The 12,859-nt window shown below is 37.9% G+C and overlaps 1 protein-coding gene across 5 annotated transcripts in view; it reads left to right on the forward strand.

Annotated features, from left to right (window-relative positions):
- PLXNB2 (plexin B2) overlaps positions 1-12,859 on the forward strand; it is a 252,813-nt gene that overhangs the window by 221,417 nt on the left and 18,537 nt on the right. For all 5 annotated transcript variants that reach the window (XM_059847228.1, XM_059847233.1, XM_059847230.1 and 2 more), the window contains 9 exons: positions 1,644-1,871; positions 2,352-2,528; positions 2,984-3,123; positions 4,152-4,252; positions 6,474-6,703; positions 7,699-7,880; positions 8,642-8,708; positions 8,826-8,972; positions 12,250-12,406. In XM_059847228.1, coding sequence (XP_059703211.1) covers positions 1,644-1,871; positions 2,352-2,528; positions 2,984-3,123; positions 4,152-4,252; positions 6,474-6,703; positions 7,699-7,880; positions 8,642-8,708; positions 8,826-8,972; positions 12,250-12,406 — 1,429 coding nt within the window. The remainder of the gene's footprint in view (positions 1-1,643; positions 1,872-2,351; positions 2,529-2,983; positions 3,124-4,151; positions 4,253-6,473; positions 6,704-7,698; positions 7,881-8,641; positions 8,709-8,825; positions 8,973-12,249; positions 12,407-12,859) is intronic.

The raw sequence follows: 12,859 nt of genomic DNA on the forward strand, positions 1-12,859 counted from the left end.
AACTGCATATAAACTTTCCCACTGGACTTCACTGGGCTTGGACTGAAACGAGGTTTGAACAGATTTATGAGTCTGTTCAGGGTGTTCCTGTGGAAGATCTCAGCTTTCCTACCATCTTGCCTTACATTCACTTGTACTTTGCAATCTTCTGCTTTAAAATTAATTTCATTCAATATGGATAAGGATAAAAGATGTATTTCAGAATTTGGAAGTGTTTGTTTTTTCTTTATCTTTCTCCTCCTTCTCCCCCTGCAGCCATTAGCAATTTGCCTGAAGCAGGATCTAAATCTAGACAATGCAGGACTACTCAGCTTTGCACAATCAGTGTCTTTTATTTCCTGACATCTCAATGAACCAAGTCTTATTTTCTTTTTTCTTTTTTTTTTTTTTATCTTAGTGCATATTCCACCTGCAACAGGAGGTCACAAAAAGTTGTGAAAAATAGCATTAAAAAAAAACGAGGAACTAACATTACCAATATTATCAATTTCCCCCTCTTCTAGTGAAGATCACAATTTAATTGATTTAGACCTAAAAGTGATCTTCCTGTAAGAACCTTATAAGACTCTTGCTAAGGCTGGCTCTTCAGTGTAAGACTGTCCTGTGATCCATAAAGTTTGTAATGTGCATGTTTTGTATTATATGCATGACTCAACTTTTAGAGTATGCCAAAGCCAGATGGATTGGGATACATTAGAACCCTATCCCTAAAGATTCTTAAGAGGAAAACTGACTACATTCTTTAGGCCATAAACTTCAAAAGGTAATTATCTTGATAATCTTGACTCCCAGGACAACCTAAAATTCTATTTAGCATTCTCGACAGTGTTTATCAACATTTCTTAAACCTCCTCTTATGTACACTCAACCCATTAGCTTGAGTCAGCATTACCTATAGCACACATTCTTCGTTAAGACTTTGCAGACTACTCAGCTTTTCTAATGTTTTGGTTTGCTTTCACTTACATGGCAATATCAGAAATGTTGGGGAGAAGCTATCTAGTTGCATTGAGTCATGAAGTGAGAAACAGAGGTGGTGACAGAATAAATATTGAGGGTTCCTATTAGTGTTGTTGCCTGTGGTTGATGTTACTGAATGACTGAACGTGTCAGGGTAAAAACATTTGTTGTATTGGGGATGGAGGATGGGTGAACTGAGTTGTTGCCTTGAGTAGTTAAGTAACAACTGTTGAATTTTATTCCAAAAATTTCAGTTAATGATTGTATTGAAATCCAGTGAAGTATTATATGGTGTAAGCAGAAAATAATCGACCCAAGCTACTCAAAGGTACAGAAGATGATCAGGATTAAGGGTGACATGTTAACTTGCTAATCTGAGAGGAATTTGATGGTATCAGTCCAGTGGTAAAGAGCCAAACAAATTGGAGGCAATGGAAACTGACCCGTAGCCCAAGTTTCTTTTGCAGGCAACTGCTGGAATATAGTGAATCGATGATTTATTACTATCAAATTTATTTCATTTTCTTTTTCAAAAATACTTTATACTGTGGTATTTCTGCTGTATGGAGAGGATATCAATTCGGTGGTTTTATTTCTACGGTCTAAAGTTATCAACAGTTATGTACAGAAAGGAATCGGACTCTAAAATGTGCATGTTCTTCTTCTTATCTTGTTTCTTACAGTTTTATGGGAAGGTTGTTACAAGACTTAATGAAACCACAGTGGTTTTTTCTTCCCCACCAATACTGGAAGACCCAGAAAACTATAACATTACCACTGTTATTCTAATGGATCATTATAAATTGGTTGTAAAAAATGAGAGCCACTCCTTTGCCTATGTTGCAGACCCAACTTTTGAAAACTTCACAGATGGCATCAAAAAACAAGTCAACAAACTTATTAATGCAAAGGTAAACTTGTCAAAAGTTGGTGCTTGCTCATTTTGTCCTTGAAGCATGTATGGAATTTTTCGTTCCTTTCTGAAAGCCTTAATAGATGTTTGGTGCCATACCCCAAGTTCTTGGTAGAGTCCCTTACCTCTGCTAGATGATGAACATTGGCAGCTCCCCTTTCCTCCCCACACCCTTTCTCAGAAAGAGTTCCTATCCTTTTTAGCTGTACTTTGGGCTTGCCGAGGATGCCCCCTCCTGCTGAGTCTGGCATTTGCATTTGGAACTGCCCTCCCCAACAGACCTCCCAGGTCTATGGAAGGGACATACCAGGAAGGAAGGGAGGGGAATCACATAATTCCCAATCACTCTGCTGTGCTGTAGGCTGCAGTGCAAATTATATCTGCTGCTGAAAGTGATTCCAAATGGAAAGTTGCAATTCTGGATTTCTTGTCCCCCAAGACTTTGTGACGATAACTCAGCCTTTTATTTTCTGTCTAGGGCAGTAACCTGAACAAAGCCATGACGATAGATGAGGCCCAGGCTTTTGTGGGTGATGAGCCTTGCAATATAAAAACTCTGACAGAAACAGACTTATATTGTGAGCCACCAGAAGTACAGCCTCAGCCAAAGAAACGGCAGAAGAGAGATACCATCAATAACCTTCCCGAATTCATTGTACGTTACCTTTTCTGTGGAATTTAGTTTCATGTATCAATAACACTGTTACAGTGCCTCTTGACTGAAGTAATTTGTTCTCCAAAGTTGTTGTAGTACTGTGAAGAAACTCTTTGCAGTTCTTTCTTCCTCCAGCTTCTGCCTATTGCATAAAAGATGTCACACGTAAAGAGCAGTCTCAAGGCTGCCAAATACCTTCATAATATAGAAATGTGGAACTCTAGCCAGACAGACTGGGGTTTTTTCTTCCTCAGCTGAGCAAAATTTAATTACTTCATGGAATAAAGTGCTAGTGACCCAAAGTCAGTGTAAAATATTCAGAAGTATTTCCTTTGTTTGGAAGTTTGAGCGAGAAATTCACTTGTGAAAATTACTAAGAATTTAGAGTGCAACTGAGAAGTGGACCACCTTACATTTGCACTTGTTGAGACAAATGTCTGTCTTTATCTAATTAGGTAAAATTTGGACTCCGGGAATGGATTCTTGGCAGGGTGGAATATGATAACCGTGTGACTGATATCCCACTGAATCTAATTTTGCCACTGGTACTTATTCCTATGATAGTAATCATCGTCATTTCTATCATCTGCTACAGGTAACTTCTTCTAATTAGGTGCTTTTGTTTTCCTAAAGCTTTCAATGTACTACCTGATTGTTTTCAGTTCAGTCTACAGAAACTATCTTCATCTTTTTTATGAGCTGCAGAGTTTAGAAAAGGAGTTACAGCTGGAAATATGTATGGGCAGCAATTTATTCCTCTCACGCATGCCAAATTCCTTGGTGTCAGTCAGCCCAGTCCCTCCTTTATATATAAACACAATTGGTCCCAGGCTTCCCAAATAAACAACTGCAGACTGAGTTGCACACATACCCTTTTGAAATGGCAGCTAAAGTGGCACTTGTGGAGGAGAAAACTTATGGATAACTTATTCAGTATAAATACCCATGACCATTTATGCTGCCTCAGTCAGCACTGTAGGTATGAGCTGGCTGGTTTTGGCTAAGGGGTCGTTTTTGGTTTTCCAGCTAAATTACCCACACTCAAACTTCATGATTAATGTCAGAATTCATGCTTCATAAAGGGCCAGAATATATGTCTGTATTTCACTATTTGGTCCAAATTTAAGGTTAGTAATGAGGGCTTCATACTGTCCCTCAGGAAGGGGTGGATTTCACTCTTATAGTACATATCAATACAGCTGAAGCATGTGCTGTACAGTTCTTGTGAGCCTCCATCAAACCTTCTGAGTTTGATCCCAGACACTGCCCTGGGTGGCTTAGAGCCAGTACAGCACATGTTGCAAGCAATCCTTGCTCAATCTGACTTCCTGTACTTGATATATGATTGAAAGCATTTGTAGCGACTTCTTACTGGATTTTAAATTACTGGTCCAAGTCTGCTTTGAAGCAACCAGCCCATGATAGTGCCAAGTCACTTTACATGGAATGAAAATTTTGGCCACTGCTGCTGTTTTTGTCCTCCATTCTCTTTCTGCTGTATTTAAAAAAATCAAAGCCATGAAAATTTCTTCCAGTCCTTGGGCTTCCCTCTCAGAGCCGTTGCAAATTATTTACTTTTTCATTTTGTAACATTTTTTTTATTCTTACCTCTGTTCCATAAAGACGCAAGAGCCAACAAGCAGAACGAGAGTATGAAAAAATTAAGTCACAACTCGAAGGCCTGGAGGAGAGTGTCAGAGACCGGTGCAAGAAGGAGTTCACAGGTATTACAGATATTTTCACTGCTGTGGGTGCTCTTCAGCAGTCAAGACATGCTGGAGGAATGGTGCTAGCTCACTTAAACTGCCTTCTGGGAAGAAATAATCAATACATCTTAGTAGTCTTCATTACTGCTATTGACACAGAGCAGGTATTTTGTTATTATGTATGAGAGAAGTAAATAAAATAAAATAGGTAGCTGAGGTTATTAAAATAAATTGATTCTTTCAGTCTAAAGGAAGAACAGAGTTAGGAATTGGGCGTAGAAACTAGCTGAGATTGGAGTTACTTATAGTTATTAATGTGATTGGCCATTAACACAAAGAATGTCTTATAGTGACTAACAGTGCACTTAATATTTAGCACAATGACTGTGTGTGCAATGTATGTACATTAAAAACTGTTTTCAGAGCTGCAAAATTTATTTGCAGCCATCAGCATACAAAGGGATAATTTGGTAAGCTCACAGGAAAAAAATAGCATTTTACCCTCTTCACCATGGAAAATCTTAAGCTTGATTAGAGGAGCTAGCTAATTGTTCTGTGTAAATGTAGAGGCATCATCCCAGGGAAGGCAGCAGGACATGTGAAGGCTCAGCATTTTTACATGTTGGACTACTCATCACAAAGCTTAAATTAGGCATCTGAGTGCAAACTTTGCAAATATTGGCCTAAATGATTACCATGAAATGTCACCTCATTATCTGAATTATACTTGCTGTTGGGTCTTGTTGAAATAATCTCTATTAAAAAAAATACCCATATGCTTTATTGCTACAGAGAAAACACTCTTTCATATTGACAGTGGCTAAAATGCAAGATTGACTAAAACAACAATTTCAGGTTAGAGTTTGACATTCATTTAAGAAGTTCAGGGTATCTCAAAGATTTCAGCCATACTGGAAGCCTCCCTCAGTCCTGTTTTTTCTGGCATTTCTGGGACAGGATGTTCTTTACTTGTACAAGCTTGCTTTCTCTGGAAAACCAACTCCTTCCAGGTTGTGGACACAAACTAGAAGCAAATGTTTGAGTCAATCCCAAATGGGCTTCATTTCAAACTGCATTTTGAACTGTGAGAGGATCTATCAAGGTTCTCCCTCCCTCTCTTCATCTCTCCCCGGGCACTTCATCCCCATTTCGGAAAGGAGAAGATACTTTTCTCTTGCTGGGGCAAGAGTAGAGAGTTACACGTCCCTACTACCTGTTGGTTTGAAAGTTTCCTCTCTGCTCCACGAAGTACAAGCTTTGGGGGAGTAGAATGCACATCCAAGGAGTAATCCAGTTCCTAAACTACATCCACTTTGACTTGTAGTTAAATGAAACACTGAAGTCAAAACACATTCTATGCTGTGAAACTGTAATGTCAACAGCACAAAGTGCAAACTGTCTAAAATACAGGAGAACAAAGATAGCCAAGGAAGGGGACAGCAGGAAGGAAGTTCTAATACCCCACAGAGGGAAACAAGAAGATTCTTTGTCCCTCATCTTTGATGAATGCTATAAAATAAAGAGGAAAATGAATGAGTAAGAGCAATAAAACTCCTGAGACAATAGGTCACTATATTAATTAACATGGTGTTCCAATCAATCAGCAATATTGGGTAATTGGAAAGCCTTCAGCTAGAGTAGCTGGTCCAGAGGATGATTCTCTAATTTTTGTCCCTTTTAAAAACTTCAGGCTTTTGAGTCCCACAGAAATATTTCCATCCATTTCAGTGAACCACTTAACCTTCTTCCTTTCTGCCATCCTCTTCATTTTTATTAAATTAACTTGCTTTACACTTTAAACCTCTCTTTCCTGGATTGCTGTGTTTTTAAAATAACTTTCTGTCCTAACTAGACTCAGAGGGTACAGAATATGGATTGGGAAAAAAGAAAAATAAAACCAAAACAAGACAAAAAATGTTGCAATGTCTTTTTCTTGTTCTGTACTATAATCCTACATTCATCTGTATGAATACACTCAGACACCATAAGGGCCTTTTTACAGAAAGGCAACAAGGAAACCATCAGTGCTAAAGGCAGTTATCCTCATGTCACCATAGGATTCGCTGTGGTTATAGTTAATAGGATGATTGTTAAAAATAGCAAGAGAAAATGTGAGATGAAATCAGTTTTTGCTGCTGAGTTGCTTTTTCACTATTACAAGGCACTCAAAGACCTTGTATTGCCTAAAAAACCTGCAGAATTTTTAAACTGAGCCATTGAACTGCATTGCATATTGCAGATCTAATGATAGAGATGGAGGATCAGACAAATGATATCAACGAAGCTGGAATTCCAGTACTAGACTACAAAACCTACACGGACAGAGTCTTCTTCTTGCCCTCCAAAGATGGAGAGAAGGATGTGATGATTACAGGAAAGCTGGATATTCCTGAGGCCAGGCGCCAGACCGTGGAGCAGGCTTTGTACCAGTTCTCCAACCTCCTCAACAGCAAATCATTTCTCATTAACGTGAGTACTGAACTAGATGCACCTTGTCTCTTAGCTGGGCATACCTGTGTCTGTGTGTGCAAGACAGCACGTTTGCAAGCACAACTGAACAAAAATTAATAAAAATAAGTGATTTTCATATGATTCTGATTTCACAGTAATCACTGCAGATATGTGGCATCACAGCCAGAGCTTCATGTTGGGTCTCACATTTTGTGCCAGGTTATGCAATATGCAGTTAGTCAACACTGCAGTGGCTGTAAAAAGCAGGTATTTCCCAATCTGACATAAAAATTGGTGTTACAAGTTTGGTTTAGCCTTTTAAAAAATGTGATCAGAGTGCTGATTCCATCCTGGCTCCTCACAGGAGTCACTTGTGGATAGCCATCTACCAGAATCTCTGCCCCAATTAAGGTAGAGGCTCCTCAAGTGGCCTATTCAACAAGACTGATGAGTGCTCACAGCTGCTCTGAAGAGACTTATAATTGCTCACTCTTAAAAACTGAAGCTCATTGTCAGACACCTAAATATAGATTTAGGCTTCTAGCTTTTTCTTTTTCTTTTTTTAAATGAGAATCTAGTGCTGAGCTAGTTAATGGTAGAATTAGAGTTCATGGCAGATGAGAGCACATTTACAGGTGTACTTACATTAGTGTCTTTGCAATTTGATGTGAAAGGACTGGGAATTTGGGGGAGAGGGGAGTTGATTGTCTCTTTTAAAATTGTCACAGAACACTATTTTACATTTAATTAAAACATACTTTTAGATAAGCTTTTAGAGAAGTATTTAGATAAGCTTTTAGAGAAGTATTCCTTAGGTCAGTCCAGTACATTGTATATCTAAAATCAAAATTTAGGCAACATTTTCATATAAGTTCTTTCAAACTTCCGAAAACTTCTTGATTCAGCACTTAGGAGATTTAATATTAAGATAATATTGCTCATCTTCTTATTGCAGACAAGTGTTGAGGTTCTTCAGAAACTGGACTTCATTTTACATTTGTTTTCTTTTTCAGTTTATTCACACGCTGGAAAACCAAAGGGAGTTCTCTGCCCGAGCTAAAGTGTATTTTGCATCTTTGCTGACTGTCGCTTTGCATGGAAAACTAGAATACTACACTGACATCATGAGGACGCTGTTCTTAGAACTGATGGAGCAGTATGTTGTGGCCAAAAACCCAAAGCTGATGCTAAGAAGGTTTGAATGATTGTCATATTTTCTGTATGTCTCTGGCTTTCTGTAAATGTGTTTCTTTTGCGGTGTGACTGTGGTGAAATGCCAGCTATCTGTAAAATCAGAAATAATTTGGCCCAAGCATATTAGCAAGACAAGCCCACCAGGAGCAGCTGTGGAAGGCACCAGCAGGATGCTGGCCAGGACTGCTTATTCAAATACTGCAGTGTAGAAACACCTACCTCACTTTGAAATACCTCACTGAACATTTAATTTACTTTTTAATCTAACTTTATTCCAAATGATCTAGCATTTATACCACACATCACCTCCACAATGAGCACACATAATCAGCTGCATTGTGCATTCAGTGAGGACTTGCTCTAGTGTTTTAACCCAGCTGTTACTCCCAATAAATTTCAATAGATCTTGCTCTGTGTATGTCGTAGTTCTGTAATCTGTGGGTTGTTTCCCAGTAACTGCACAACTGGGTTAAGTTTTTAGCTCTCACAGCACAGACCCAATTTAAGATTTTGAATAAAGGATTTGTGCTTTTCAGCAGTGAGATGAAGGCACCTACTCAGGACTGATGAGCAATACAAAGCACTTATCCTAAAGCAAGTATATGCTTTCAAGACTCTATAGGGAAATCATTGCATTAGGAGACTGAATGCAGTTAAGCATGTAAAAATATTATATTTCAAGTAAGCAGTGGTTTGGATTTTTTTTAAACCTTGTCATTAAGTGCCCTTACTAAATTCAGAGTTGTTTTTTTTGTTTTTCAGGTCTGAAACAGTTGTTGAGAGAATGTTGTCTAACTGGATGTCTATTTGTTTATATCAGTACCTCAAGGTAAGAGTTGAAGTCTGTAGCCTGTAGGTTTTTTTCTTTAATCAGTAATACTTAACAAAGCTGCACTTGAGTATGTCTTTTGATTTTGTTTTCTTTCCTTTCCTTTCCTTTACATAGGACAATGCTGGGGAGCCTCTTTATAAACTGTTCAAGGCTATCAAACACCAGGTAGAAAAAGGCCCAGTGGATGCTGTGCTGAAGAAAGCAAAGTATACACTGAATGACACAGGCTTACTGGGAGATGATGTAGAGTACACACAGTTGGTAAGCAAAGCATGATTAATAGATTATAAAATCATTTTTTATTTTAAAATTAATTCATATTGTATTAAGTCTGTACACAGTATTCTAGACTACTGTGAACTGCATAAAAATTCTGGTCATGGGCAGGATTGTCAGTAGTTTGATCAAAACAAGTCTCCAAGCAGGAAAACAAAATTATAAAGTATCTTCTAAAGTAAAATTGAAATCCTGCCAGTGCAGAATCCATTTCAATAAATCCCTTTCATAATTTTCAGTTGGTGTGAAAAGTGGTCAGGATGTTTGGCTCCTCCCCTTTTCTCACCTAAATTCATTGGCAATTGATTTTTGCAGAATTCTTGCACTGCCATTATGCCTGAACTTCAGGTTTTCTCCCTTGTGATTGCTGCTAATCAGCATATTGAACAGCATTTTAGAGATCATTTTATTAGTATACCAGATTGTGCTCCTCTGCAGTTCTGTGAGATGGCTCCACAATCTCCAGAACACTTTATGAACCTCTTTCTGCATTTTTTTCTGTGTGAGTCAAGATCTCCTGAACGTGGGCAGCCCAACTGGCATTGAAAGTTGTTTATTTCCTCTCAGGGAAATAATTCCCTACAGTGCCTCTACAGCCAGTTCTGGAGACCTGTGTTAGTTGCTCCAAGTGGGAAGAAATGGATATTCCTGGCAAGGGAACTCTCCCTTTGGACTCAACCTCCCCCTGTATCTGATCACCAGTGCCACGGTCCAGTTCTTTTCTTTTATGAATTCTACTTAATTCTGTTCACTGTCAGAAATTTCCACCACTTTTCAAACATACCCCAGAACACAGATTCACTGTCCTTTTGGAAAAATTCAAGCAGCCCACTCCTTAGCTCTTCAGGGAGTGTAAAATCTAGTTTTACTCTTTCTGACAGTCTTGCTGGTTTTCTTCAGGGTATAGTGTAGTGAACATCAAAGGTACACAGGCTGTCCTTCAGAGACCAATTCATGATTTTTTTCCCTTTCTAACTTCTTTTTTATTGACATGTTAGAAGTCATTTGTAGTTGTCTTCAACTGAGTAAGATGCAGTGACATATATGCAGCATGGAAAAGAAATTTAATAAAAAGCTTTATTAAGTCCTTTGTCGGGGAATTAAAAAAAAAAAAACCACCATTTTATGTATTCTGAAAGGATGCTGATGGGAGGGCTGATGGGAGAAGAGTTCTGTAGGACTTGCACTCATGGAGTCACCAGACTGTGACCTAGAGAGTAGCTGGATGAAGGATGTGTTGAGCAAGAAGAAATTTTAAGTTCAAGTGATATTTTGGGGATTTGTTTAGGTACCATCTTTATAAGTGCCACACACAGAAAACACACTGATTGGCAATACCATCTATAATTTCTGTTGTGTATGGAAAACAAAATTTATTTGCACGGTACATCACGTAAGTCTTAATGGCAATAATCCTTTATCTGGTCTGTTTCTTTTCATTAAAAAAAAGAGCGTGTAATTAAGCTATATGACTCAGTGTGAAGCAGAAAATTCATGAATGCAATCACATGTGGGCACAAAACACATATTAGCTAGATAATAAACATTATAACATTGGACAGTAGCAGTATTTGGTCCAGGCTTACAGATTTCCCATCAAACAAGTATTTTGTGTATGTGCATGCATGGAAGTTGGTGAGATGTATGTGTATAACATGTGTAAACACATGTATGTGTATATACATATGATCAAACATTATGGAGGGGGTACTATTGCTATTAGTTCTTGGGACCTTTGGCATAATGATGATGTTGTGGTAACTCTGAAGAGTTAGGGAGCATTTGTGCACCAGTGTAAGTTAAAGCATGAGTTAATTCCTTCACTTCTGCCTGAAAGTGAGACAAGGTAGGTAAGTAGAGCATAGAGCAGTTGTCTGCTCTCTAATTGTTCTTATTTAAAAGATGAATCTGTTTTGCATCACTGGTTACACTGACATGCTGCATACTGAACCAGCAGCAAAATCATGTCTAATTACCATAAAGCTAATAGGAAAAGGAAGGTGAAATCACATTATTAGTTTGAGCATTCTGTCAAGGGACAGTGCAATCATGTTTGATTTGACTGCCATATGGCATAACTTTTCTTCACTTTTTCAAAATACCAGCTTTGCAAGTTTATTTCTGAGGTCTGATGTGATAAATTCAGGCATTGTGGTTGGCAGGATTGTATGTATCTGAGAGCTGCAGTGCTTCACATGTGCCTGGCCTCCTAAGTTACCTGACTGGCAAAAGATCCACAAGGGCTCTGAGCTGTAATACTGATTCAGCTAGTGAAAGAAAGAGGATTTTCACAGTATCTATTTGGGTTTTTTCCTTCTGGGGAGGTATTCTGGCCATGGTTTTCTTCTTTGTTTTTGTTTTGAAACTGACACTTACATAGAAAAGCTTCTTTCAAAAAAATCACTCTAGATTTAGCAAATTACAGGCTTTCAAGAAATTCTCTTTAACATTGAAAAAACCATGTCAATACTATCAGAAAACAGTACTATTTAAAATGCTGGAACTAGCATAAGCTACTTAGGTGTATTCCCTGCAGCTATTAGAGTTATCAGGACAGCAGTAGGCAGTAAATGAGGTATTCAAACACATAAAATGATAGAAATTTCTTTTATATGTACATACATATGTGTATGTGTGTGTGTTTAATGAACAGCTGGTCACAGGAAGTAAAGTTTGGAGAGCTGAACTACTCATTGCTCATCAGTTGAGCCATGTTAAATTACCAAATGTACAGAAGTAGTCTGCTCATCTTTAAAACCACTGCCATGAAGAAAGCATAAAGGAAGGCAAAAGCACATAATATTTAAGGAGTTCAGCAAACTACAGTTCAAATTATTATTGGGAATTCATGAAATTTGGGGACTGCAATACTTTGCCTTTTTATGTTTAGGATTTTCAGGTTAAATGTAAAGCATGTAACAAGTCAGTGGTCCAACTGTTTTGTTCTTGCGTGTTTCTCTTTAATAAACTCCCAAGACTTCATAATAGTAGCATATTAGACATGACTAACTCTACTCTGTATCTTTTCTGTCTTGTCTTAGTGGGAGAAATTAACTGGAATTTATGATAGCTGGTTGGCTGCATAACAGCAAAAGATCCTTCAAATAATCTATACTCCCATTGCAAATATGTGTTGCTGTGCAATAACCATTGCATGGTGAATTTCAGATACTGTTTGCATTGAAATCACCCAGAGGAACAGATTCAGAGGTAATTCAGCACTGATTTGCCTTAATAACCCTGTACATTCTTTTCTTCACAGACAGTTAATGTATATGTGCAAGAGGGAGGAAATGATTCCATACCTGTGAAAGTGCTCAACTGTGATACCATATCACAAGTGAAGGAAAAGATAATAGACCAAGTCTATCGAAATCTGCCGTGTTCTCAGTGGCCAAAAGCTGACAGTGTAGTTCTTGGTATGTACTTACTTGTGATACTATGTTGAACAGGTGAGATCTGTTGTGTGACTTTGTGTTTTCTGAAAAAATGTCTGTAAAAGGATTTTATTGCTTGGTTATGGTTTGTTTTGTTGTTTGTTTTTTGGTTTGTTTTTTTCTAAAGCTCAATTCAAGGTCAGCTGAATGCAAAAATACAGCATTTTGCAGCAATTTTTATTTGCAGCAATATGCTTTAAAAATTAATATTTTCTTATTAGTTCGATTTTTTTGACTCTTAAAGTTTTGGTATACTGTCATCAGCATTGCAAGAGCCTGTTAATGACTATAGGCACAAATGAATTCATGTCTGACAGAGTCAGTATCTCAGGTACTAATTAATGTGATAATGACAGCATGGATAATTAACTGATGGAGAAGTAATGATGCAATTTCAGAAACTGGTACTGATTTTTAGTTGCCTTAATGATGGTT

Source organism: Haemorhous mexicanus, chromosome 5 (assembly GCF_027477595.1).
Source record: "Haemorhous mexicanus isolate bHaeMex1 chromosome 5, bHaeMex1.pri, whole genome shotgun sequence".
In the NCBI taxonomy this organism is placed as follows: Eukaryota; Metazoa; Chordata; class Aves; order Passeriformes; family Fringillidae; genus Haemorhous; species Haemorhous mexicanus.